General features: G+C 39.5%; 1 protein-coding gene across 6 annotated transcripts; it reads left to right on the top strand.

The window, feature by feature from the left end:
• Window positions 1-695: 695 nt before the first annotated feature.
• RABGEF1 (RAB guanine nucleotide exchange factor 1) lies at window positions 696-26932 on the top strand. 6 transcript variants are annotated; one of them, XM_074923121.1, is made up of 11 exons: window positions 696-826; window positions 10990-11175; window positions 14477-14643; window positions 15675-15794; window positions 17925-17945; window positions 18845-19011; window positions 20630-20711; window positions 21528-21660; window positions 22059-22150; window positions 22519-22775; window positions 23800-26932. In XM_074923121.1, the coding sequence occupies exons 2-11, from the start codon at window positions 10997-10999 to the stop codon at window positions 24196-24198; spliced, it is 1617 nt and encodes a 538-aa protein (XP_074779222.1). In that variant the 5' UTR covers window positions 696-826; window positions 10990-10996; the 3' UTR covers window positions 24199-26932. The 6 variants fall into 6 exon arrangements, with proteins under 6 accessions (XP_074779222.1, XP_074779224.1, XP_074779226.1 ...); XM_074923123.1 differs by having other exon boundaries at window positions 18842-19011; XM_074923125.1 differs by lacking the exon at window positions 17925-17945.
• Window positions 26933-27506: the final 574 nt, after the last annotated feature.

Raw genomic sequence — 27506 nt, 5'->3', positions numbered from 1 at the left:
ATTGCTTGGGCAATACTCAAAAAGAAAGTTCTGAATTTGCTTAGCTGGCTCTGTTCAGAAGTATTTCCCCCTTGTTTCTGAACTAAAATACCATTTTCCTTGCTGTACATTTGTCTTGCTAAAACGATCCCAGCTTTCACGTCTGGATGTTTGTGTTGAGCTGTGGGAGGAAAAAGGAAAAAAAAAAAAAAAAAAGACAGAAACCAGCACATGACAGCACTGTGTAAATGAGAAAGGAAAGGTTTAAATAGCAGTAGTTATTTCTCTTTCTGCTGCCGTCAGCATAAACACACTCAGCGCTCATGTGAGCTGCCTGATCTGGACAGTGCCTGGGTTTGAGGTAAAAACAAAGCACCTGGTGGGAGTTGGTGTGGTGTGTCTGAAGGGAGAGAGGGGGATGCTGCTGTGCGGTGTGCTGGGAGGGGCAGATAACGAGCGTCTGGAGAGAAAGATACCCCCGAACACCGCATCTGTTCCTATTTCCAGTTTATGTGTAAGGCAGGGAGTGTGAAACAGCCCTGACGAGGCCGTGCCCAGCCAGAGGGGTGGCAGCTCCTCAGCCCTGCCGCGCTCGCTGCCCCCAGCCCAGCCCCCCGCAGCCCCGAGCACCCCCGGGCCGCTGCCGGGGCCAGACCCCCCCGCCCCGCTTCCTTCCGGGAAAGGCCCCGCCCCGGAAGTGACGACACGCCCTTCCGCCGCCGCCGCGGAGGGGAGGCAGCGCCGGGCCGCCGGGAGGGCAGCGCCGCCGCGGGACGAGCGCAGCGCAGCGCGGAGCAGCGCGGAGCGGAGCGGCGGGTCCCCCCGCCCCCGCCGCCCGGGCCAGCCGGTGAGGCGCAGCTCTGACCCGCTTCGCTTCGGGCTGAGGGGCCGCGGGCCTGGCGGGCCCCTCTCGGGGGCCGCCCGGTGCCTGCGCTCGGGGCCCGGCTGTGAGAAGGGGTTCCCCCGCTGAGGGAGCCCCCGCCCCTGGCAGCTGCGCGGCGACACTCGGTGGCAGTTGGGTGGCAGCCAGCGTCCCCCCATCCTCCGCGCCCCGTCGTCTCCGCCGCCGGTCGTTATCATTCGTTCTGAGTCTCGGTGATAGTCGCGCCGGGCCGGGCCGCGCGGAGGAGGGGGGGTCACGGCCGGCCCCTCGCCTCGGGGATTGCGGCGGTGCGGAGGGTTCACCGGGCTGAACACACCGGGGTACAGAGAAACTTAGTGAACCAGTTTCTGCCATGTGCAGTTCTTAAAACTAAGTTGGCTTTATAATACGCATTTTTGTTATTTAATTTCACGCGTATGTTTCAATAGTTGATCAGGGTGAAGGTGTCACGTAACTTTGCAAATCTGGCCCCTCAGCCTGTTTTCCTGCTAAATTCCGTGTGGGTTGAGGGGTTTTTGACTCTTTGCTTGTTAAGTATTACTGCTGCACGGCTCCTTAGTGGAAGACTGGGAATCAAAGTCCTTCCAAGTCGAGCCAAGTGAAGTTTGGAGTATATCTGAGATGCTGAGCGGTGCATTTTGGAAGCTTTTGTGGGTGTTTGTCGCTGTGTGAGCACCTTGGGTAGCGTTCAAGTCGTTCCACTGAAGCAGGGAGTGGCTGTATGTTCAGAGAGGGTGTGAGGTACTGAACGATGAATGATGCACTCCAAGTAACAAACTCTCCGAGGGAGTGGTTCGACGCTGGTTTAAATCCTGCTGGGCTGCTCTGGTCTTTGGCAGGGGCACAGGTTTGTGTGGTGGGTGGGGTGCTGGATTAATTGAGGGGGTTGTTACAGGCAAAATTCAGATGAGGTTTTTGGGATTGAGTGGGGCCCTAATCTGGATCAGTGCTGGGAATTAGTGGCACTGCACAGTTTTGGGGAAAGGGTGGTGTTATGGAGGTTATGATTTAAACCCATTATTGACACAATTTGCCATACTTTTCTTGTTTGGTCTCATAGTCCCAAAACTATTTTCGAAGCAGCACTTTGTATTGGCAGTTCCTCATGCCAATACTCTGGCATATGTAGTGAGCAGCTCTTGTTTTTCCAGTTACCTGAGACTCCTTTGAGTCTAATGACCCATCAGCATAGATGGACATAGTGTTTTCCAGGAACAGTACTCTACTCGGGAATTGGATGTGTTGGCCTTCTCCACATGGTTACATGAGTGTTTTGCAGGGTAGAGGATTAGGAAAAGAATTGTAAGGCAATGGAATGCTTGGCTGGCAAAAAAAACCAAAACAACGCATAGTAGAAGGGAAGAATAGGATAGAAAGCCAGTTATTCCTAAAATCACTTCATACAACAGAGTATGATTATAAGCTTGAAGACAGTCCATGATTCTGGTATTTAATTGCAGTCTAGAACAGTCCTTCTCAGCTCCCTCCTTCCTCTCCTGCTCTTTGCTATGTAATTCCTAATTGTGGTGGGTTTGGGGTTTTTTTATTACTGATGATGGATTACTTGTGACCTAAAGATCGTGCTTGTGAAGGCCTTTTAAAATACTCTCAGCGACAAGTCGGGTACAAACTGCATAAGATGTTTTGAAGTTTTTCTCTGAGGCTGCAGCAAATTCAATTTTAATCTGTATCCAGGTGAGTGCGGTTGACAGGTTGGCAAAAAAACAGAGTGTGTAGGAGCTGACTGCTGCTGTTTCTGAGGAGATTTTAGAAGTTTTAAGTAATCCTCTTCATATTGTTACTTGAATTCCCATTCAAACAGAACGAAGCACTTTTTAGATGTTTCTTGTGATTTCATTTAAAAGTGCAATTATGAGTCACATGTAGATGGCGAGACATAGTCTGTTAATTCATGAAAGCGTGCTGCTCGTAGCTGAGTGGTCACCGCTACGAGCGGTAGTTAATGTGGACAAACAACTGTAGCTTAAGGTCTGTCCCTCTGTTGAAGGGGGAAGATGCATTTTCAAATTGAAATAAATTGTGAGCTCTGTGGGTAGAGTGATGAAGCCTCGTGGCCATTAGGTTTCAGAGGTTTTAAGTAGTGGCTGCAATTTCCCCTGCCAAATTGCAGTACCAAACAGCGCGGTTATTTTCAGGTGGCTGATCAGAATGTGTGTCTGTCATCACAGTTAACGACTGTTTTCTTTTCTCAAGATCATTAGTGAGCTACCTGTACTGTTTATACTAGGAAACAACTTCTATAGCTGCAATTTCTTAGTTGCAAGAAAAATGCACGGTAAAACTGTGAAGACTCATACGGTCTATTCTGCAAAGGTAGCTACCATGGTTCTTTCCTAATTCGTAAATTGTCTAATGGCTTTCATATTTTCTCTTCGTGAGTCTCTTAGATCATGTTGCTCCACCCTTTCCTTTAGAGGAAATTAACTCATGCTTAATTACCTTCCTGCTAATTACATGCCTGAATGTTTAGGGTTACAAATGAATCATGATTGTTTCAACACTTACATGGCTCTTAAGAGTTTTGCGGCATTTGGGTCAGTGGTTGCTCTTTGCAATACAGACGTGTTGTTTTAAGGATGTTTTTTCCATAGGCAAAATTCATATTTGTTAGAGACCTTCACCTGATCCTATCTGCCCACTCTCTCAGTTTTGATGCACTTTATAATCTACATTGTAGGTTTATTTTCATTAACTGAAGTTGTATGCAGTTTTAGGTGGACCCACTGCTCTCTTGATGTGAAGCATGGTGTACTCTTGAGGCACCAGTAGAATTAAACCAGCAACTGTTACTGTAAGAATTGTATTTGGAGATTTCCTCAGTTTTTCTTCTTTTCCTGTTCTAAAATCCCATACTCTTTGGAGCCCTTTATTATATATATTTTTTTAATGAGAAGAATGAATGCAAATTGTTCCTTACGTGCTATGAAGACTTAAACTTGAAGAGCCAAAGCATGTTTGCCTCAGTCCAGTGTAAAGACTGGTGTAGGTTGTTGCTAAGAGTTGTGCCAACGTTTTTTTGAGAAGACTGTTGATACCAGGGAATAAGGTAAAGAGATGAGAGAAAAATCCAACCACAGAACCAAATGAAACCAAAAGCAGGTGGCATTCAGATGTCAGGAGACTTTTTGTTGTCATTCTTGGTCAAAAGTGTAGAAGGCTGAAATAGGATTCCCAGAAGTCAAAGACAGTTTCATATGTTATGTGAAGTCTTTTCCTGTTTTTAGATAATGTTTAATGAACTTTGGTACCAATGTCGAAACTCCATCTACAGAACAGTCTTGCAAAGCCACTGCTTTAGTTTCCAGAGTTAGCATGCAGATTTATTTAGAAACTGGTTTTTACAGCTTGTAATAATTATAAATTGGCTTGCAATTACCTTTTACTAAAGACATCTACAGATTGATTGAGACCCCTTTCTACTCAGCTTTGATATGTGAGTTTTTTCAACCAGCTCTTCCATCCTGAACAATCCAGGACTAAAAAATAGTTTATGAAAAAGTCAATATCTTGTCATTGTGGCAGTGATGCAGTCAGCACTGACAATAAAGGTATCTGCCTACTCAGTCCCTGGGAAGTAAGGTAGGTGCGTGTTAAAAAAACCGAGAAAAACAAGCTGGTGGTGTCTGAATAATTGATAAATCTATACTACTTCTAAACCTTATTTCATACACAGTGCTTTTCCTGAAGCCAAAGCTGTGTCTGCAGTATTTGGAAACCCCAATGTATTATGAAAATTATCTTAGGCTTATTGCTGAAAAGAACATCTTATGTAAGTGTAGTTTCTTTCATGTGTGCATTAAATCAGCCCTTAGTGACAGATCTGATTTTGATGAAAGGAGTGCCTTTTTCATATTACATAAAAGCTAAGAATGCATTTGCTCTTTGTTGTGACTATGATACCTGCTTTAGTAAGTTTAGTATGATTTTTTTTTTCCAGTTATTTTGTAATCTGGCCTGTGTGAAAATTAGAATATAGTCTTTTGCTGTTGTTGAGAGCTTTGAGTCTGATATGAAAGGTATGATGTCCTGGAGCAATAATTGCTGCTACTTCGGTCCCCATTATGGGATACTGACAAAAATGGCCTAAAGATTTGTGTACTAGTAATTGGAGGGAGTGCCTTTTGGAAACGTAGAGCTACATTGTGCTTTACGTAACTGGCCTGCATGCATATCAAGATACCACATGTGATCATCAGGTGTTGGCAAAATTTTGAGCTCTCTTCTTAGCCCATCATTTTTAATTGTGAAATAGCACTGATTATTAAGGTTTTATCTTTAGTCCCATGGGAATGTAATGGAAGATCATCAGAGAAAAAAAAGTAGTAAAATAGTATCTGGCTGCCTAATTCTGTGTAGGTGCAACCTGGTTAGTTCTGCACTCATGTTGGTGAACTTGATGGTGGGATGTAGCAAGGTCTAGCTGTCTGAGCTTTGGTGTCTGTCATAGATTGTGTTCTGGTGTCTATAACTGTTTTCCAGCAGTGTGTAGGGAATTAAGATTGTAGATTACAGTCTGCAATTGTTGTCTGAAGACTAAATGCTTTGATGGAATCCCTTTGTAGATTTAAATGTATCCTTATTGCTTCCCATGAGAAACGGGCTTCTGAGACCTGAAACTGAAAATCCTTGAAAACTAGAATGTAGGTTTTATTAAGCACCTGCATTCAATGAATACTGTTGCGCTTCAGGTCCATGGAAAACGTTTATTAAAAAACCCCTTTCCTCTTTCCTCCACTCTCTCCCAACGCTCCCCTGGCTGACCTTAATGCTTAGTTCTTTTTCTTTGATAATATTTGTACCAAAATGCATGTTTCCCGTGCCTTAACCCTTTCTGTGTTCTCTTTAGTAAATCTTCAAAGATGGGTTGAAGTATGTGACTTGGGGAAAGTGATGTGGCTGTTGGCCAGCAGTATTTTGCAGAAAAGTTGTTTTTTCTGGTTTTGGCTGAGATATCTGCTTCCACGACTGTGGTAACAGAAACCCTGTACTGTATGCACATATGTTTTCAGTTGCAGCTTTGACAGAGTCATAGAGGAGCTGTTGGGCAGACAGCTGGTTTATTCTTTCTAAAAAAAATTGTGAATTTCAATTTTCTGAAATAAGAGCTATGGTTTATTGGTTTATTGGATATTCTTCTTGGATGACAAATGACAGGAAAAAGCAGTGAGCAAAGGATGAGAAACTTCTGAGTTGGTATTGCACTTTTTAAAAAGTAAAACAGATGCTCAGAATACTACTGAATAAAAAGAAAAATTTTAAATAAGTCAAGGTACAACAAGAAAAATATGTTGATAGGAAGATGTATCCAAGAGCTTCAGAACAAATTGCATTAAAGCAAGTCAAAAGGTAATTTTGAATTAAATCACAGTGGGGGGGGGGGGGGGGTTGACATGCTAGGCATTGTAACAAAACTAAATATTGTAAGATTTTTATGAAAAAGCTACAGAAGAGATCTGATCTGTCACTAGAGACCTTTGATGTGCAACCCTTCAGATATATCTAACAGGTATTGTATGCCTCATCTACCAATGGTGCACAAGTTTTCATCTGCTCTTGATATTCCTATAGTTTGGAAAAATAAAGCTCAACACCTAGAACAGCGTGGAGAGACGTAGCCATGGGCAGCTGATGCTGTGGGTCAGAGTTAGTATGCTGTCAGGCCGGGTGGGGACTGGCCTGGGAACTCCTGTGGCAGTGAGACAAGGAGCTCTTTGGCATCCATACAGCCTAGTGCTCGGGTAGCTGTGGTACAGATACACTGACTGCCAGCACTGGGACAGCTTTCCATGTTGTAATTGTTCAGAATAAATCCACTCTTGCAGCCCTGATGTAACAGTACATGTTAGCAGTGATCCTCTAAGGAACCGCATACAGGATGCGTTAGGGGGAGTTCAAAGATCGTGGCCATAGAAAGGGGCTGGGTGTTTTCCATTTTTTCCATTTCAGAGGAAAGTGGGAGGGAAGAAAAAGTGACGAGGGAAAAGGGATTTTTATAAAACAATAACTAAGGCCTGTTCTTTTTCTAAACTTTTCTAAGGGTTGTGGCTAATTAACATAGATACTAACCTTTGAGGTCCAGAACTGGTACAGAAGTGCTTAAAAGAAGATTCTGTATCATGGTATTTGTGAGGAAATGTGTAAGGAAGTGTCATTTCTGCTTTCCCTGACAATATTCACAGCAGAACTATTTGAAGCAGTTATTGAGCAAAGCAATGTATGAGTATACTTTAAATTACAGGTGTTTGCCCCTGTGAGGGAGACATGGTGCTGCTTGAGGTTGTTGAGAAGTGTTTTAATTAAGTACAGGAGAGATAAAAAGGGTGTTTGGTGCAGTGCACCTCTCCAAATGGTACTAGTTAATTTTATTTATGATCTTCTGTTACTTTATTATCCTTCCTGATAAGATTTTTTTTTTAAAATGTGGAAGTCTGTTACCTTCTGTACTGTTGTTTTCCTGACTTCTCAGTGGTCAGGCAGTATGAAAGCTGTTCAGAGTTGCCTACCTCTCTGACTCCAGGAAAACATCAAATTTCTTCTTTGTTTTGGCTTATGTGACTCAGAAATGAGCTTTGAACAGGTCATGCATTCAGGGCGTGAATGAAAATAAGAGGTCTGACCATGCAAAATAAGTGGTGTGACTGTGCAAATACACTGAGGAGTTGATCTTTGAATAAAGAATGATACACCTTTAAGTGTAGTGGAAGGGAAAGAAGGGAATAAAGAAAAAAAACCAGGCAATTTGGACACTCAAAAGTTCCAACAAAACAGTTGTAGGAATGGAAGATCAAAAAATACACAATAATTTAGTTGCAGAAAATTGACTTGGGATGGATTTTTCATATTCAGTTTATTAAAACTTGTTGCATTATTCTGTTCATTAAAATGTAAATGCTGACCTGCAAAAATTGGCTTTGTGACTTTTTTGTAATGGCCGTATGTGTTTAAAGGAAGCAGAAAGCCTCTGCTTTAAGTGCAGCTTGTGATTTCTTCATATTGATTCAAGATGACCTCTTTTGTCCCTGGATCTGAAACTGATGTAACTGCAATCAAAAATATTTGAAAGGGAGGAAACAGAACAACTTGCTTTCCAGTGGCTTGGCTTTGCAGCTGTTTACAAACCTCTCCTGAAAGAGGAAGAAAAAAAAAAAAAAAGTCTTGCTACAGAGACCTGCTTTGCTTACTTCAGGGAAAGCTGCTGAACTTTGACACTAACCAGAACCTTACTATTAGTTCTGTTGCACACAGAGGGCTAGCAGGATGCCAGAGGTAAGTGTGGTGCTAGCTAGTATGTGGTTCAAGCTCTGTGGGTACAGAGAGCTGATTTTTGTGCATCTGTGTGGAGATAGTGAAAGTGCACAGCTGGCACAGAAACAGAGTATGCTCTTAAGCTTTCAGACAGCAAGGTGGTGATGGGAATAGAAACAAAGTCATGTATTTCATTCTGCTCCTTTAGTTTTCAAAAAGTCTGAGTGTCTGAAGCACGGTGCTTTTGAATAAGAACAACAGACACCTGAATTCATGAAATTGGCCTACAGACTGCAATTGCAAAACTGTTGTAACTTACTCCATTGTAGTGGGTGATAGGATCAGGGATGGTATTTCCTTGGGTGATAGAGATCAGTGTAAAATTTCTCTGAAGATTTTGTTATGAAAATGTTTTTCTGTTGTGTCTTTGTAGCTCCCTGTAGTTTACAATGAAAACATTCAACTGATCAGCTTTACTGTTAATGGCAATATTTAAAATTTTATGCACGGTGGTTTTTTTCTAGTACAGGCACCTGCAACAGATGTCTCTAACCAAAATACTGCTGCAGTTTCTGTTTTTGGAAAGCAGTCTTTAAATAATCAGGAGCAACTGAAGAGTTTCAAGCTTTTGCTTCCCCATTCTTTTCAGAATTGGTGATGAAGGGCATATATGATGCTCTGAGAATGGGCCGTGTTTCCAAATACTGCCAACATGCAATTTCCATCCCATGTTGTGCAGCTGACAAACATTTGATGTTTAATTTCTGGTCTGGGAGATAGATTGTTAGTCAGCAGATCTGTGTACCATTATAGTTGACATAAAGACCTTACTTGAGGAATCAGAAAATGAACATAGTACAGAAACCAAAAGATTTTTGTGAAGGCAATGTACTTATTGTCCTCTCAATTTGTCCATATGGGAATGAAGTAAAGCTCTCTTAAATATTTAAAATCTAGCTGTCTTTTTCATTTTGCTTTGCAGAAGCGTATTAATGTCTGTCAGACATTTGTGTGGGAAAGAAGAGTATTCAGCTGCTCTCTGTCTATATAAATGAGAAAATGTGTCTTTATAAATGATGCCATTAAGAAACCAATTCCTTAACATACAAGTCTCTATAGTGAAACTATTTTTAGATTATATTTAGAAACTCATTACTACTTTGAAAGATAGAAAAGATGTTAGTGGAAGGAGCCTTAATACATAAGTAAGATGGAATATTTAATTTGTTTCCCCCTCAGAGAAAATAATATGTGTTTCCCATTACTTTACTTAAAATAGCTTGTTTAGATTAATGGGAAATCACCAGTCTTTTAAAGTAGTTGATCTTATATAATTCAGCTTGGAAGAAAATAGCTGTTACTGCTCATAGTAGCAAACTATCTTTGATCATGACAGTTGTGCATATCACATCTGTTTCACTGGATGACCCAGAGAAGAGTTTGAGGCTTTTTCTGAGACTGTTGAATGCAAAAGCTTCCAGGGGTGAGTAACTGTTGTTTGGGCAGACACGTGAACCACTGGAGATCCAGATTCCTCAAACATGTGAACTTAGGGGTCATTATGAATCTCAGGGGAAACCCAAGATTACTCTTGACAGCTACTGACATTCTTCAATTTATGAAAATTGCGTTTCATACATTGCGTTTCAATCTGTGTTCTGTTTTCCTTGGGTGATCTTAAGTAATGTGCTGGGGGGGAGGGCAGGGTCCTCAGACTGTGAGGCAGCGTTGATTTAAAAATCTTCTGGTTTTCCTGATAGAGGAAGGAAGTCCTAGGGGCCACCTTTGGTTATGAATGTGAGAGCAGGGAACCAAATTGCTAAGCTGCTTGCTCAGCTTACGCAAAGCACTCTGCTGAGGATTGTAGGAATAAAAAGGGGCTGGATTTGGTGACTAAGATCTGCTTTCCAGTGCCTTGCTGTGATATTTCTGGTATCTGTGTATGTTAATATTGCAATCCAAATGTCAATATTTTAATACGCAGACCTTAAACTTGCTAATGCAGGTGATCCAGTGCTGCTTGTCTCCTAAAATGAATGCAGCGTTTAGAATTAGTCAAAGTAGTTGAAATGCCCTTGGGAGCAAGCTAGCATATGGGATGGTTTCTGTCAAGTGAGAGGAGGAGAGGGCTGGATTGTTGGAAGACAGGCTTTGCACAGTGGCGGTGTAGGCATGAGAATAAATCTTTTTGTTGCAGTCACTATATATAAAGTCTAGAGAGCTGTGCTGTATACAGATGCTCAACTTAACTCTGAAGTAACTCGAGTACTTAAGGAAATGGAGATGCACCTCATCCATGTTAATGTACCCTGCTGGGTTAGCTGTGATACTTCACTGTGCTGTGGAGACATTCTTGGAGGCCAAAGATACGTTACCTAAAGTCTCACCAGTGTGATTCTTTGCAGACACAGCCTCAGCCTGAATACGCACGTATTTACATTTTGTCTCTTACTCACTTTGCTTCCTTCGTTGGTGATTATAACTTTTTTTTTCTTTTTTCCTCTGTTGCTCTGTGCCTCTGTGACTGCTAGAACAATGTGCTGGTGGGATCAGAGACTCGTTCCTTTTTCCACGTGTGTATGTACATAGCTGTGTGACTGGTACCACTGGTTGGCTTTCCAGGCCAGCTGTCTAGTACTGTTTGCAGGTCAAAGCTATGCAAACACATGCTAATGCTGCAGTTGGCTTTCGGGGCTGTATGGTTATATAACTGTGCCCTTCTGTGGCCTTTATTTTGTTGCTATGGCACTATTAAATAATTAAAACAGGTGACTTCTTTCTAAAAGGCAAGCCTTCAAAAGGAGTTATTTCCAGCAGGTTGTTATCATGTTGCTGTCTCTAACTCTTTTCTCTTTAAACAGGAAGAAAATGAACCTGAAATCAGAACGCAGAGGAATTCATGTTGATCAGTCAGAGCTACTGTGCAAGAAGGGATGTGGTTACTATGGCAATCCTGCTTGGCAGGGATTTTGCTCCAAGTGCTGGAGAGAGGAATACCATAAGGCCAGGCAGAAACAGATTCAAGAGGATTGGGAGCTGGCAGAGCGGTAAAGAGCCCTCTTTATTCCTTCCTCTTTTTACAGTAGGGTGGCTTCACTAAATACTATTCCTGTCTCCTATTTTCTAGTCCTGTTTGCTCTGGCTCAGTTTCATCATAAGTTTTCAAATTTGACCTTTTCAGCAGGAATTAAAATCTTCCTTTTGATGCAAAGATGAATATTTATGCCATTCTAATTTAAGAGGCTTCAAAAGAAAGTCTGAAGTAACAAATGTAAACACCCCCCCAACCTCTCAACAAATACTTTGACCTAATTTGCATTCTGAAATCTGTAATTCTAACCAGCAGTTGAAAGAGTGAAAGTGACAATTTTGATTAAAATACCTCTGCCTCTGGAGACTGCACTTATTGTCTTGAATATAGCCAGCACAATGGTTTTACATTTCAGCTACTCATTAAAAATCTGGTTTTAGTCTTGTCTGTGGTCATTCTTTTAAACTGCAACGTTAAGCCCAAAAGCATCAAAGCTCTAGATTTGATAATTCAGGTAATTATTTTAAGCACATATTTTCTGTAAAATAGTCTAGTTTTCCTAGTGTGATAAATGCTTGACCCTGAAAATTGGTAAAAATCTATGTTTGAGTGAGAAAATAAGAGCAGCTGCAACTGTTTTTTGTTGGATTTGGGTAGAAAGCAAAAGCATTATCCACTGCCTGAAGAACTGCAAAGCATCTTCTTTTGTACTGCAGCTGTCCTTTGTGTCACTTCTAGGTGTGATTTACATGACATCCACTCAGAATTAACTGTTTCGGGGTTATGTGAATTCTCAAGATGGAGGAGCATCTAACTATGTATTAAGAGTGCATTGACAGTTGACTTGAGCTGGCCAAGATGTTTGTCCATGCTGGCACAGATTCTCTATGTACACTTCCCTTGATTTATTAGTGATATATGCCAGAACTTTAGGAAAAAGTACAAATGCCTAAAAGACATGTCTAGGCTTGAGTTTAGAACCCTTCAGTGAATTTGAGTTACCCAGTGATACATTAACCAAGGTCACTGGGTCGGGGGAAGAAAGAAAAAGGAAAAAAAAAAAAAAAGTCATTAAGTGCACTGTTCACATCAGCCTGCCTGAAGGTGACATCTGTGGAAGCTCTCTGAACTTGAGCTGGGTCCAAACTCATGGTTATATTTTGGAAGCCCTAAGTTTTCTGGTATCTAACTACCCTAGACCCTTATACCTTAGGCCTTGAAGTAGTTTGTTTTTAAAGTTCTCTTTACTGTCTGGCACTGTAACAGATTAATCAGAGAATCATAGAATATCAGGTGGGAAGGGACCTCAAGGATCTGAGTTTCACAACCTTCTTGGCAAAAGTACAATCTTGACAAGATGGCCCAGCACCTTGTCTAGTGGAATCATAGTATCCAGTGTTGGGGAATCCACCGCTTCCCTGGGGAGATTATTCCAGTGGCTGATTATTCTCATTGTGAAAAACTTTTGTGTCCAATCAGAATCTCCCCAGGAGTAACTTGTACGCCTTACCCCTCATCTTTTCCATGTGACTTGTAAAAAGGGAGTCTCTATCTTCTGTGTAGCCACCCTTTAAATACTATCTCATGGTGATAAGGTCTCCCCTAAGCCTTCTCAAGGCTGAACAGACCCATTTCTCTCAGCCTCTCCTCATATGATATGTTTTCCAGTCCCTTGATCATCTTTATGGCCATTGTCTGGACCCTCTCTAGCTTGTCCACATCTTTTTTGTATAGCGGAGACCAAAGCCGAGCACAGTATTCCAGGTGTGGGCAGATAAGCACTGAGTAGTGTGATAATGATTCTGTATCTCTGCTGGTGATGCCCTTCTTGATGCAGCCCAGCATCCTGTTGGCTTTCCTTGCTGCAGCAGCACACTGTTCTGTTGAGCTTGTTGCCCACTAGGCAACCCCCAGGCCCCTTTCCACAGAGCTGCCCCCCAGCCAGGTAGATCCCAGGTGTGCTGCACTCTTGGATTGTTTTCTCAGGTGCAAGACCTTACACTTGTCCTTGGAGAACTTCATGAAGTTCTTGTTAGCTCACTCTTCCAGCCTCTTCCTGCAGCGTGGCTCTCCTTTCCCAAAGTGTCCACTTCCCCACTTGGTTTGGTGTCATCAGCCAACTTCATCGGGGTACACTTGATCTTGTCATCCAGATCACTTGCAAAGATATTAAACAGCAAGGTATTAAATATACTAACTGCAAAGAAAGGTAGAAGGAAGTGCTTTGAAACCTTTTCTGTCCTCATCAGAAGGTGCCAGATAAACTGTTGAGTACAGTACAGAGGACATGTCGTTTTTTTCCTCTGCCATAAATTTGCCTTAAACAGTTTATAAAAACTTAAGTGTTATTAGAGCAGGTAGTTATGCTGTCAGTCTTACAACATCTATGTACAACAAAGCGGGGCATTTAAGGAATTCTTTAATAAGTAACTGTTCAACAGGGAGATGCTAAAGGAACAGATAAGCTGTGATTGTTGTAGTGAACAGACAGGCTTGTCAGCACAGATAAGACACCATTCCTGCCTCAAGAGATTAGAAATGCAAGACCATTTGTGGTCCATCCTGAGCTGGATGGATGTTTAAAGAAAATTGCTCAACCTTTTAGCATCTTGAAAAGCAATATAATTTAACCTGTTTTAATCTTTCTGCATAGCAAGAAAAGTAACAGTTGAAGAAGTATGTTTGCCTTCCCCTACCTTTTACATATAGATGAAAAGATGGGCTTGGTCTTTGCAAAGCACCCATCGGTGCTGCAGTGAAGTGGTTCACCTTGTTCATTCAGGCAGGTGTGTGCATTACCAAGATTTGAAAACAAATTATGACAGCAGTGATCTGTTTCCCAGAATATTTCTGAGATTGTGACAGGGTATTTCACTTGCTCAGCTGCGAGCCAGTTTTTATCTTTAGTAAGATGGTAAAGGATTGCCTGTGGTAATAGGTTGTGAAACTCAGAACATGATGCAACTGAATTGATTATTGGAAGGCCTCCCACAGTCTTTCCCATCACTTCTACCTTTGTAGAATTCAGGGCTGTGACCTGAGGGGACAGTGATGATGATTGTGCTCCAGTCTCCTTCCTTTTGACCTTACTGTTTAATCCTCCCTGGCCATCCTGAGCTTTCCCTCACTTTCACCATTGCAACATGGAAAGAGTGGATTTAATGTAATGAAGGAAGATGTGGTAGGAAGCAAGAAATAAAGATGGGCATAGAAGACAATTAGCATGTCAAATAAATGATTAATTTATTGCACAGGAATTGAGTTTATTTGTGCTAGTTTTAAGCACTTAAATTAGACCTACATTTTTATAATTCCAGGCTTCAGCGCGAGGAGGAAGAGGCATATGCCAGTAGTCAGAGTACCCAAGGGGCACAGTCACTGACCTTTTCAAAATTTGAAGAAAAGAAAACCAATGAGAAAACACGAAAGGTCACTACTGTGAAGAAGTTCTTCACTGCTTCTTCCAGAACAGGAGCTAAGAAGGGTAACTGTCTCCTTTGCTTTTAATGGTTCTGTGCAACATGTTAAGTTGGAAAGTAATTTTGATAGATGTGTTGTACTAAAAGGCAGAGTAGTGCTCTGTGACTTCACTTGTAAATTTGGGATAATGATGCTTCTGGAGAATGATTGCTCTATGTGAAATCTTACTGAAAACAGAGGAAAACATGCGCTTTTGGGTGATACCAAACAATCTTTTAAATAGAAAAAGTGCACTTCTAAACCTGTGGCCATGATTGTGTTAGTTATACAGGAGTTCTTCCACTAAAGTGTAGTATAAATGTATTCCTGGTGGTGGTCTACCACTGTGCTACTGAGTGGAAGTATCTCGTTTGTATGTCACACATTCCTGCTAGATTCATGAGTCAACCACAGTGTGGTACTATGGTTTAGGTCTTGAAGGGGAACTCTTCCTGAAGAAAGCAGAATAAAAGGTACTGGCTGTCAGTCACTGCTAACAAACTGATATGTCTGTGATAGAAATGCTGATATAGAATATCAGATGATGCTGTCATAATGGATCACTTCAACAGAAAAACCAGCATGTGTAATCAGGGTGTCTTTAAATGAAAATAAATGTGAAAGGAAACTTGCAGTGTTTATGTGTATGTGGGTTGTGAATATCAAGTTTGTGGTTGGCTGAATGTTCTACAGCATGTGTTACAAGTAAGAATGATTAATGGCAGGGATGTCTTTGCATAGCAATAGCTTACATGGGCAAAAATCAGAAAATGCTAGACTGTGGAGGCGGCATTCCAGAAGAAAAAGCAACATTAGTGTATCTTAGCCTTATAGACAATGAATTGCCTTAATAAGAAGTTCTATGTATGGATTTCTTCTTAGAATTTGTCTTGGTGCATGGGCAGCAGCTGGCTAAATGAAGCATTCAGCTATGCATTAAGAACTTTTTTTATGTGCATTCTTCTCACTTTCCATATTTTCTTTTATATCCCATTCACCGTTTCTCCTGACATGCTCCTGCTCTCGGTGTCTTGCTTGCTTTTGCATTTATTTCAGTGGCTCAAGAGAAAGTCGTTAAGCAAGGACAGCTTGGGAGGGAGCGAAATGCTGATAACATTCTCAGGGATTTGAAGGAGATTTTTACTCCCTCCTGGGAACTGACTTCCCCTACTGAAGGTAATGCAGTACAGCTTGAGCAAGCTGTCTGCTTGATTTTTAGAACGCTTATTTCTTAGCTGGGCTTTGCAAAATACAAACTAGGGTTGTGCCAGTTATAACTTGTGCTGTTGAATATGAAGATGGCAAAAAAAGCAAGTCTAGCATCTTGAAGTGAACTTGAATTTCTAAACCAATTCTTTGCTTTTTGGTAGGGAGACTATAGGAATAAAGCTGAAGCTTCTTTGAGCTCTACCTTAGCATGACATTTGAAGGATTATGCAGTTTCAAAAAAAAAAAAAAAAAAATTCATAAGAAGTAGCTAGATCTTGTGCTGCTTCATGTTTTTATAAAAAAAATAATACCAGGGTGCCATTATAAATCTGATTAGAAGTTGAAACTACTTCAGTTTAATAGTTGACACTCCAAGAACTTTTGTGTCCCAAAACATCTCCAGATGTTTGTTATATTTATCAAGACGACAGTTTCATATCAAGAGAAGATATACTGGTTTCATTTAAACCAAAAGGACACCAAAACCCTTGATGCAAACAGCTTTAGGATCTTGTCTTATGTTACTTGTTTGCAATTCTGATGTGTTCTGCTGACTGAAGAAATTTGAAGATGTACCATTCTTTATTTTGCAAATTTTACGAAGATGACAAATGGGTGTGTGCAGTAGAGCTAATGACAACACTATTTTTGTATTCTTTACTTGGACTCAGATCCATGACCATGGCACAACCATAGTGAATCACTGGAGTGCTAATGTTCTGCTGTGACAACTAGCATATTTTGCAGAATGCCTTGAGAAAGATTTTAACATTAATAGTGTTTATTCTTTGTAAAGGTGATCCTTTCTTAATTCTTCCCATATTCTTTTAATTTTGGCATATCCCCTCGACTAGATTCTCTTTAACTTGTTCAAATGGAATTTCTTCCCTGTAATCAGCTTCTTTTTAGACTTAATTCTTCTAGAGTACATGACAAAGCTGTAAATATTTTGTTGCTGAAAGTACATTTGTTCCTACAGTCCTTAGTAATCAGTGCATATTGTACAGGTTCATTTTCCTTAAATCAGGATTTCAACACAGATTAATGAAGGTGCAACATTTGTGAGTGACTACATGTAGTTCTTGGTATGAATCATTAAGATGATGGTTCATTCTAACATTCAAATTTTTTTTAATGCTTACATTAACAGTAATCTGCCTCAATTGTCTACATCTCTCAAATAACTAAAAAAATTACCTATTTTGAATCTGGGACTAAAAAAAATCATATTCCTTAAGGTCAATTAGTGGAATAAGGTTCATTATTTTTCTCATACAGTGAACTCAGTGTTGAAATAAGTAAATACATCTTTGGCTGTTCTTTGAAATGAAGTCAGTAATTAACTGTGGAAAAATATCTTTTAATTTTACCCTTTCAAAAGTGGACCTGCTTTCTTTATTATTGCAAAGCTATGCTCTCTGCTTAGTGGTCATGTGATATTAACTGTGACAAATTTAGATCAACATATAGTGATGGTTGGTGTTCAGCTTGAATACTGTACAGGCATTCTACTTTGAATCTTAGGTATAAAGAAGATTGGAAGAAATCCCCCTCTGGAAAAAAGTGTTTTTGTTTAACTAGAAAGGAGATTGATTTGCACTTTCTATCTTAATTGCTACAGCTGGAATTTAAATATTTGCAAAACCTTTTCCATTCTTATCACTTAAATACCATAAATGTTCTAATGGTATCAGACCAAATTATTATCCTGAGAAGGTTATGCTGAAGTATAGTCTTGTGCTTGGGTCAGATGATCAGTGGTGTTAGTCACTGGATCATACAGCTTTGAATTTACTATAGTGCTGTATCTTTTTAAAAGCAAATAACAAACCAAAAAAAACCACCCTGATAAGCTACCTCAAGTCTAAAACATACCAACTTAAATATACTGTTCCCATTTATTTTCTTTATTTTGGAGTTCTGCATGTGTGCTTGTTGAAACAAGGATTTTTTTGTTGTGCATGTTAGTATTTTCTGATTGAAAGATATGTTTGTATCATGTTGACCATGAATGATTTCATGTTTTCTGTCTCTTCGCTGCTTGCTTTTCATCATGTTCATTTACACCATCTCTATTCAATCCTTCATTTTGAACAGTGTTGGCTGGCAAGTTGAAAGGTGGGTGAACTAAACGTGGATAGTGGAGGCATTGGATCACTACAATTAACTTACAACCTTGGAAAATCAGATGTGTTTATGTGGAAAACCCCTGTGGTTGCAGCTATATAAACTTGCATTCAGTGCTGTGTGCCGTCTGTGTTCCTACCTCCTTCTTGAGGGCCAAACAAATTCCTCCTTGAACAGGTGTGGTGCTTGGGCTCTTGCTGAAACACAAATGGCCAGGAGATTCTCATTTACGCTGCGGGTGCGATTCTTTGGCATCTGCTGCCTGGCCAGAGAAGGACTGCTGCATTTGCACCAACCTCATGCTCCCAGTCCTTGTCTTGTGCTGCTGCTGCTGCTCCTGTGACCTGGTGGGAAGCCAGCCTGGGGAGCTGATCAAGCTGAGAAATAATCCCCTAGGAAACACTGATTTTTGACTAGGACTGCCCCGAGCTACATCTCCCTGAGCTAGTTCATGAGCCAGTTGACTGAATGCTTGTGTTGGTGCAAGCAAAGGAGCAGGAAAGTGAGGGTGAGGGAGAATGGAAAAGGGGACCACTCCATGGCAGAATCCCATCTGGAAGCCTCAGTCTTAACATGGAGATACCTTACCTAGGAAAGAAAATGTAAGAAACCCAAAAGCAAACCCATTTTACAGTAGCTTGTTAATATGAAAAGGCCATTAGTGTAAAAGGGTGTGTGGCTATAAATGTTTCACTTCAGTGGAATACTCAGTTTCCTAGACTTTTGTTTAATAATATCCAGCATTTCACTCGTAAGGCTTGAGAAATAAATGCTCATTCATCTGCACAGTTGAAAAAAACAGCCTGAAATTTTAAGATGCGTTAAACACTTCCTGAGTTCATCCATCAGTGTAAAAAAGCTAATCTGATGTGCCCAAATTTTCCCAGCAGAGATCCAAGAAGCCAAGGCTCCCAGCCCTTCTATAAACAGGCAGGCTAGCATTGAGACAGATCGAGTATCCAAGGAATTCATAGAATTTCTCAAGACATATCATAAGCCTGGACAAGACATCTATAAGCAATGTAAACTATTTTTGGACACGATGAATCATAAAAGGGTAAGTTTTGCATGCCTTCTACATAAATAAAATGGGATTGTTAGGGAGAGGTGGAGAAGATGCTGCACTTCTTCCAGCAGTTTGGTTTTTACATATTGTATACAGGAGTCTTCAGCTGATGTGCTTAGTCAAATGAAGATCTAGTGGCAGCCTTAAATTCTGCATGCCTTGCTTTTTGGTATGGCATGTGACCAAAGAAACCCTCCAACCCCAGTATCTCAGGTATCTTGAGAGTTCGAACTTTCCTTTGCATCCCAAATAACTTAGTTACAAATAAATCCCAGATAAATTAGTCTTCTGAACAAACAATTTTCTAGCTGAATATGGCTTGTGGAAATTACAATATTTTACATAATGAGCTTTTCAGATATCTTAAGTCTAAAAAGTTATATAGATAATACAGTATTAACCCACATGTCTCCTTTTCTTTCTGGAAGGAGAACATGACTGTGCTGCTTTTAATGTGGAAAAAGACTTACATCTTCATTCTCCATAAAAGAATAATTTAACATTTGTGAAATATTAATGTATCTGTAGTGCCACCTATGGTTGAAATGAGTCAGTATTCAGCACACCTTTTTTTTTTTTTAATTTTTTCTTTCTTCACCTACCTTTTCTATTTAGTATTTAGTTACTCAAATTATATCCTCAGATTGGACTGGAAATTAAAGGGAGTTCTGATGGAATCTTACATGCCCTCTACTTTGAAAACATCTTGAGGGTTTTTTTTTCTTTTAGAACTGATTCATTCTGAGCATAGAGTTCGTGAAAACAGTGGTGGTGTTATTGTTTATAAACACTGAAGCTAGTCTCATTTCCTAGTTCTTTGATAATTTGTGCTAGTCAGAAGGAAGTCTTTCTCAAAGTGTACAATTTGCTACTACACGTAAACCAGGCCTAACATGCAGCACTGCCATCAGAACTGAGACTTTGTGTTCAGGGTAACTATCTAGTTTTTGGCCTTAAAGAATTCAGAAAGTAAACTCTCTTTTTTTTTTTTTTTTTTTTTTTTTTTTTTAATGTATGGTTTTATGCTGCCATTTTATGGTGAAAAGTGACTTGATCAGTAAAGTTAATTTTAACCCTTCAAACCTCTGTTCTGTTCTTCAGTGGCTGTTAGTTAATGTCCAGAAGACAATGTGGTTTCACAAATAACATTGTGAACATATTTCATAGTAACTTTATCATTAAAATTGCTTACTGTATAGATAGAACTTCAAGTTACGATTTATATTCTTGGGTTTTGATACACTGTGTATTGTCTTTTTAAAGTTAGAGACAAAATTGGGGAGCAAACCTTCTGCTTAATAGTCTAAATTATCTTGTCACCATTACTCAGGGATGTGTCTGGGGAAAATGGCATTGCACCTGTCCAATTCTGTTGCTAATACACATCTGTTTAGCAAATAAATGTGAGTCTTTCACGTGTTAAAGGACTAGTATGTCTTGGTTTCTCATATTTTTAAATACAGTTTAGCCAACATAAACACCTCTGACGATACATTTGCATTCTTAGACTGTTATGCAGCTGGACGCTTTCCTTAAACAACTACAGAACATCAGAGGCGTTGCTGCCATTTCTTCCATACATGCACATTTAATCAGTTTTCTGTTACAGGACTTAAGTATTGAGGAGCAATCTGAATGTGCCCAGGATTTCTATCAAAATGTAGCAGAGAAATTACAGACACGTTGGAAAGGTATCGTGTTCCTCTTCCTCGTATCTTACTGCTGATAAAGTAATGATTTGAGGATAAAGCTTCTTGCATTTTCAAGGAAAAATGAAGCATTCCTAACCAGCTTTCAGAAATGCTGTTAATAAATTTTAGTCCCATAGTTAGAGCTGTTCCCAGCAGCACCAGTTCTGTAAACTTTTGGCAGTCTAAATTATTTGTTTTTACAGGTTTTTCTTAAACTCTCAATTAAATGTGGTCCTATTGTTTTCGTTTCTTGTTTTAAATTCAATACTCTCTGTTTAAAACTGAAGTTGACTGTGTAGCCTCAACCCAGTTAAGAGGCTGTGAGCCTTACATTACACTGTAATGCACAAGAAGCCAGTGAGAGGGGAGCGTTTCTGTTTCAGACAGCTTTTATGTGCCTGGTATGTAAGTGGCACAGATTAAACATACCCAGGGATTTTTTTAGACATAAACAGGAACAGAGGACTTGGAAGACCTTGCTGGATTTATTCTCAAAGACTATTTTCAAGAAATATTCTTGTAAACTGCAAGCAGCTGAACCTAATTTGTGTTTTGAATGTGCTAAATGAATGTGCTTCATTGTGAACCTATGCATGTACTTACGTTGGCATGTCACTATGGTGTTCTCACCATTATATTTTTACTTCTGCTGTGGAGTGTGAAAATACTCCAAGTATATCCATTCTTTATTAACTGAGGTTGGCTCAAGTCAAGTAGTACTGATGGGGTGATAAGAGGACCAAACTGCATTAGATCTTCAAAAGAGCCATGGAATACTCTATTTACTCTATTGGGGGTGGGATTTGTACCTTTCAGTGCCCCCTGAAAAAGTTGAGAAAGCAATGGATCAAATTGAAAAGTACATTATGACTCGACAGTATAAATATGTCTTTTGCCCTGAAACAACTGATGATGAGAAGAAAGATCTTGCTGTCCAGAAGAGAATCAGGTAAGTCTTTAAAAGAAAGATAGTTGAATAATTCACAGTCCTGTAAATGAGCTCTAAATCAAGCATGTTAAAAATCTGTTGTGCACACAAAAATGGCAAACTTTTTAACCAGAAAGGGTTAAAAACACTTTATTTAAGAATTAGAAGGAACTAATAGAATGAATAATGAAAGCTACTGCACTAGGAAAACTAACTGCTTTGCTTTTGTTAAATTATAGCAAAAAAAGACAGTATTTTCTTTAGAAATAAATTACTTCCGTGGAATAAACTAGCTTATGAGTGGACTAGTGCCTCATTTACACAAAGCACTCCTTGTGCCTTGAGTTCAAGAAGCAGCTGTTTCCAAACACCTGAATGTTACTGGCACAGAACAGTTTAACATTTTTTTCTTGTTATAGGGCTTTGCACTGGGTAACACCACAAATGCTGTGTGTTCCTGTCAATGAAGAAATTCCAGAAGTCTCCGATATGGTTGTAAAAGCAATTACAGGTTTGTAAATGATGTTTATATTTACAGCTTTAAATTTCGTATCTCTTGCTCATAGAGATTATTTTCTGCTGTCATCAGAGGGGTGTCCAGGCTTTTAGATTTGCAGTAGCCTTTGTGGTATTGGACTAGTGTATTGTCTGTGAAGCAGGAATAATTTTTCTATCACAGAAGTGTTTAGGCCTACCTGATCTATTTGTAATACTTGTATAGAACCAAGAAAAGGTTCAATAAACAGATACTTTTATGGAACAGCAAGCACCACAAATAAAAATGATGCAATATTAGTATTGTCTAGTAAGTGTCCTACTCACTCAGGTGTCTGATTAATATGGTTTTAATGATTTTGAGATCTTTTTTTTATCTTACAGATATTATCGAAATGGATTCAAAGCGTGTCCCTCGTGATAAATTAGCATGCATCACCAAGTGCAGCAAGCATATATTTAATGCTATTAAAATCACAAAAAATGAACCAGCTTCTGCTGATGACTTTCTTCCAACACTTATATACATTGTTTTGAAGGGAAACCCACCCCGTCTGCAGTCTAACATTCAGTATATAACACGCTTCTGTAATCCAAGCAGGTTAATGACAGGAGAAGATGGCTACTATTTTACCAATCTGGTAAGTGCAGGAACAGTGTTGATGTTTTAGACAACAGCATTGTCTTTGACTTGGATGTAGGAATTTCTAGGAAAGGCAAACACAGCATAACGTAGAAGGAAAATTAAAACTAGTGTTCAAATACTGGTTGAGGTTATTTAGAGTACAGCAACCTTTTCTGGCTTTTTCTGCTCTCTCTTCCTTGTCTGCCTTCCAAACCAGACAGTGCTATGCATTCTTTGTAGTATTAAGCCCTTTATTTGACCAGCCTGATGTGAAACTTGGGTACATTTTTATTCTGTAAGGAGAGAAGTACTTTGTGTTCCTAAAATCTCGAGTTTGGGCTGTGCGGATGGTACACATACGAAGTTCCCCATTTAAGCCCATGAGAGTTTCTCTCTTGAAGGGACTGCAGAACTAGGCCATTAATGTCTGGAAGTAAACAGGCTTTTTAAAGCTTCTGCAGGAGGCATTTATTGGTGTGCTTGTTTATGTTAGAAGAAATTATGATTAAGAACTTGGTTTCTCTGCGTTTCATCGTAGAGCAATTCTCAAGGTAAAATATGTAGTTGAATGCAATATTTGGAATGTTAAAAATTCCTTTTAGTAGGAGGAGAGCATCCACAAGGTAAGATGGGCATTTGACAGTCCTTCCTTCAGAAAATGAATATAAAGCATAGCAGATATTTGATGATCAGATTATTAAATATTAATATAGTGCTCTTGTCTAGTTGTCATGTTCTTTCTGTTCTCTCACCTTCAAAATGCAGCGACCCCGAGGTTTGTATTGTACATTATCTAGTGAGTCAGTACTATTCAGATGAAGTGTTTGTCTTCCTGTGTATCTTCTACAGTTTTTTGACTTGAAACTTTGGAGAAAGAGGCATATGAACTATCTGATACAGTTAGCTTCTGGAATAGCTCTTCAGGAGCCATGTGTTGAGGCATTAACTAATCAGTTACTAGTCTAACAGCAGGATAAAAAATGGAACATGTACATTACAGTCTGCAGCTTGCAGTGATACTCGCTCTGTTTTGTTTGTAGTGCTGTGCTGTGGCCTTCATTGAAAAACTGGATGCTCAGTCTTTAAATCTAAGCCAAGAAGATTTTGATCGTTTTATGACTGGTCAGACATCCCCGAAGAAGCAAGAATCTGACAGTTTTTCACCTGATGTGTGCCTGGGTGTTAAGCAAATGTATAAAAACTTAGACCTCCTATCTCAGTTGAATGAGAGACAGGAAAGAATTGTCAATGAAGCCAAGAAGCTTGAGGAAGACCTAATAGATTGGACTGATGGAATTACAAAGGAAGTCCAAGATATTGTTGAGAAATATCCATTAGACATAAAACCAAAAAATCAAGCCTTAGCAGCTATTGACTCTGAAAATGTGGAGAATGACAAGCTGCCCCCACCACTGCAGCCTCAGGTTTATGCAGGATAATTATCAGTGTTAACTTTGAAAAGCATCATTATCCTCACCTACTACTATCTGCTACTTGGGAAGGGAAGTAAATTTAAGGCTAAAAATGAGATAAGCTTAAATCAGTACATTTTTTAAGGTACTTTTTTTTTTTTTGTTAAGTGTAATGAATTGTATTTATTTTAGTCAAGTAGATTTCTTATTAGGCTTTTGTGGGTTTTTGAACTGGATTTAAATTTTTCTACACAAACCGGTGTAATTTTAACGCAACACTAGTCCATTGACATCTTTCCTGAAAGCTTCCTTCTAGGCATGCACTTAATTGTTTTTAATAATTAGTTTAACTTAGAGAATTCGAGTTCCAGCAGAAACTTGAAAGGTACCAATGTTAGTCTGAATTTATTCTGTAGCTGTAAAGATGAAATATATATTGTAAAATATGTAAAATTGTAAATAGATTTAAAATCTAATGTCTCAACTGTGCATGACATTTTGTGTATGAGTGAAAATGATATAAAGTGTTCATTTTGGCACCTTTCAGTTAAATCACATTGCAGTATAAAGGCAAGTACACTGTTAATGTTTCAGTAAGCTAGATGGTATAACCAATGAATTGCAGTCAGAGAGGATATTGTTGTAATGATTTTAAAACTTGACATTCATCTCAATCTGCTCTGTAAAAAAAAAAAAAAAAAAAAAAGTACTATTTAAAATATGACATTTCTTCATGTAAACGTTCTCTCTGCTTTGTCAGTACACCCGGTAGCCTTCAGTGGTGCACGTGAGTGCTGATACTACTACTTCCGAAGAGAATGTTGAGCCAGGCTTCAGAAATAGGAAGAAATATTTGTGTTAAAAATTGCATAATGTGGAACAAAAAGGGGGAGGGGAGGAGATAGTACAAGAATTGCACCAAAAGTGGCTTTCTTTTCTGGCATTGCCTAGTAATTTCCATCAGTGGGCTAGGTCCTGATTGCTTTTTTGACAATCCTGGTAGATAAGTAAATTCATGTAATTAGAGGCTGCTTTTTAGAAGCAGCACGAGTCATTGCTTGGAGCAGAAGAGTGCACTTTATTTTCACAAAACGTCAGTCTTCTGGTCTTTAGTTGACACACACACACACACCCTTTAGCAAAGGGATTTAACCTTGCTAAAGCATTGATCATCAAGGTCTATTAATACAGCTTTATGTCACTAAAAGTTCAGATCGGTATACTTCCAAGTTAAAAATAATAGCTCACTCCGCAAAAAGTAACCTCTTGCAATATAACTTTTCTATGCCAGTGAAACATTTTGTATATCATTTTAAATATCTTTCAGTTAATCCAGTCTGCCATGACTTGTTTGTGTACCTGAGATATCTAACATAAAGCAATTTAGCTTGAACTACTTCTAAGCAATGTTGAATTCTTACCATCAAGGAGGAAAAGTACCTACCTCTTTATTATGTTCCACTGCTTTAAAAACACTGGTGTTTTAAATTTGCACTGCAATAATTTTAGACCACAACTGTGATTTCGTCCCTTTTTTGTCAAATGTATTTAGCCTTATGAACTATGCGTTCCTACTGTTTCTGAGGGAACCAGTTACCCAAAACTCCTCTGCTGAGGTGAAGCAATGAACTAATTGGATGATCACATTTATTTATTACATTATTTAATGTATCATGTGTCACTGCGCCCAAATTGCTTAGGATCTGACCAGTGCTTGCAGTAAACAATACTGTAAAGTCTTTGTTTTCTTTATAAACACTAGGTGCTAATTCTGATATCCAGGTACACAGGTTTTCCGGGGGGGGGGAGGAAGCAAACTTTTAGCTATTGTGTAAATTACCATGTTTAAATAAAAGTGTGTACATTATGGCCTCGTTAATGAGTTCCTAAAGATCTCGTCACTGGGTTTAGTTATGCTGTTAATGATTAACGTGAATATAATTGTGACGGCTTCTGCATTCTCTTGTGTTTTGGGAGACACAGTTCTTTGCCATTCAAGTGCAAATGTAGGTTACAATGTCTTTTTTCTTTGTAGAAAGATCATTGTAGTGATTTAAGAACGACTCGGTGGTGCATTTGTACTAAAGTATCATTCATATGCCATCTTGATATCAAACCACTAAAGTGGGAGTGTTTTCAGGAAACAAAGCCTCCTTAAAGGCAGGTAAAATGGATTTCCATACCCCATCTAAAAGTCAGCAAGCAGGAGCGGTTTGCTCCTTGGGTAGTAACAACGCTGGGAGCAGCTCTCGCAGGAACTTGTTTTTTGAGTAATGTTTGAGTAACTAGACTGCATTAAGACCTTGTCAGTATTTCTTAGGCAGATGACCTGTCTGTAGGTGAAAGAGAGAAATGGTTTTGTCTTGCTTAAGAGTAAGGTAGCTCAGTTACCCCAGTAATAACTGCGGAGTGTCTTTCCAGTGTTAAAAATTCAGGCTGGGCAAGCTGACACGCACAGAGTGCTGTGAGGTGCTGCTCACCGAGCTGGGGAGATGCTGTGTCAGTTCTGGGCATGCTGAAATACTGTCTTAAAGTGAACTGGAATACAGGCTGCTGTGCTTGGGTGACAGTCACAAGTATCAAAAATTATTTGTTTTTTCAACAGCCCACTCCTAGTTCAGTATTACTGAAAATGAAGACTACAGCTCGTTACTAGGAATTGGAACTTACATTGTAAATTACTTCTTTGCATGTGAACTCCCTGTTTATTTTGCTGCAGTAAAGAAGGTATTTTATTTAATTAAACTGTATGTCTGGATTTATATAACTGAGTTCTGAAATTGAATTGATTCTTCTGCCCAGTTACCAATATTCACAAATTCTCTGGTGTATATTCTCATGTGGCTGGGTATCTCATTCTTAAAGTAGGGAGGCACAGAGATGCTGATATGTACAGCCAGTGCTATTGAACAGCAATTTGAAAAAAAAAAAAGGGTTAAAACCAGTTGGGGGGAGAAGCAGCAGTGTTCCATCTGATAAAGGAACTGAAACTTGGAGGCTCATATGCTACAGGCTGCAACACAAAGCAAAACAGTTTGATAATTCATCTGGGTATCCATTAGGAGATTAATGTGTCCTTTTCCTTTATCTACAGCCACCATCCTTTTGTCAGAGATGTGTACAGAACTAGTGTATTATTCTGTTTTGTTTGAGAAGCTTGACAAGTGTGCATTGGTAATACTAGCTCCTGCCTTCCAAAAGCCTCAGTCACGAAGTCATTAACCAAGGCAAGTAATTCAGTACTGTCCTTAGACATCTCTGAAGACAGCGTCATTTCTCACCTTTCTAATCTTAAGGAAAATAGGGTAGGTTTTTTTTTCTCTCTGAAGTACCAT

The sequence above is a fragment of the Athene noctua genome, chromosome 19 (assembly GCF_965140245.1).
Source record: "Athene noctua chromosome 19, bAthNoc1.hap1.1, whole genome shotgun sequence".
NCBI classification, from domain to species: domain Eukaryota; kingdom Metazoa; phylum Chordata; class Aves; order Strigiformes; family Strigidae; genus Athene; species Athene noctua.
Note: the sequence above shows the minus strand (reverse complement) of the source record. Positions and strands in the feature narration are given on the sequence as shown.

Bases quoted from the DNA above. Each gene is read 5' to 3' on its own strand.
- RABGEF1 (XM_074923123.1), top strand. From the start codon at position 10,997: ATGAACCTGAAATCAGAACGCAGAGGAATTCATGTTGATCAGTCAGAG. The intron at 14,644-15,674 runs GTAACTGTCTCC...CATTTATTTCAG, and splicing joins CAGAACAGGAGCTAAGAAGG to TGGCTCAAGAGAAAGTCGTT. The intron at 20,712-21,527 runs GTATCGTGTTCC...TGTACCTTTCAG, and splicing joins ATTACAGACACGTTGGAAAG to TGCCCCCTGAAAAAGTTGAG.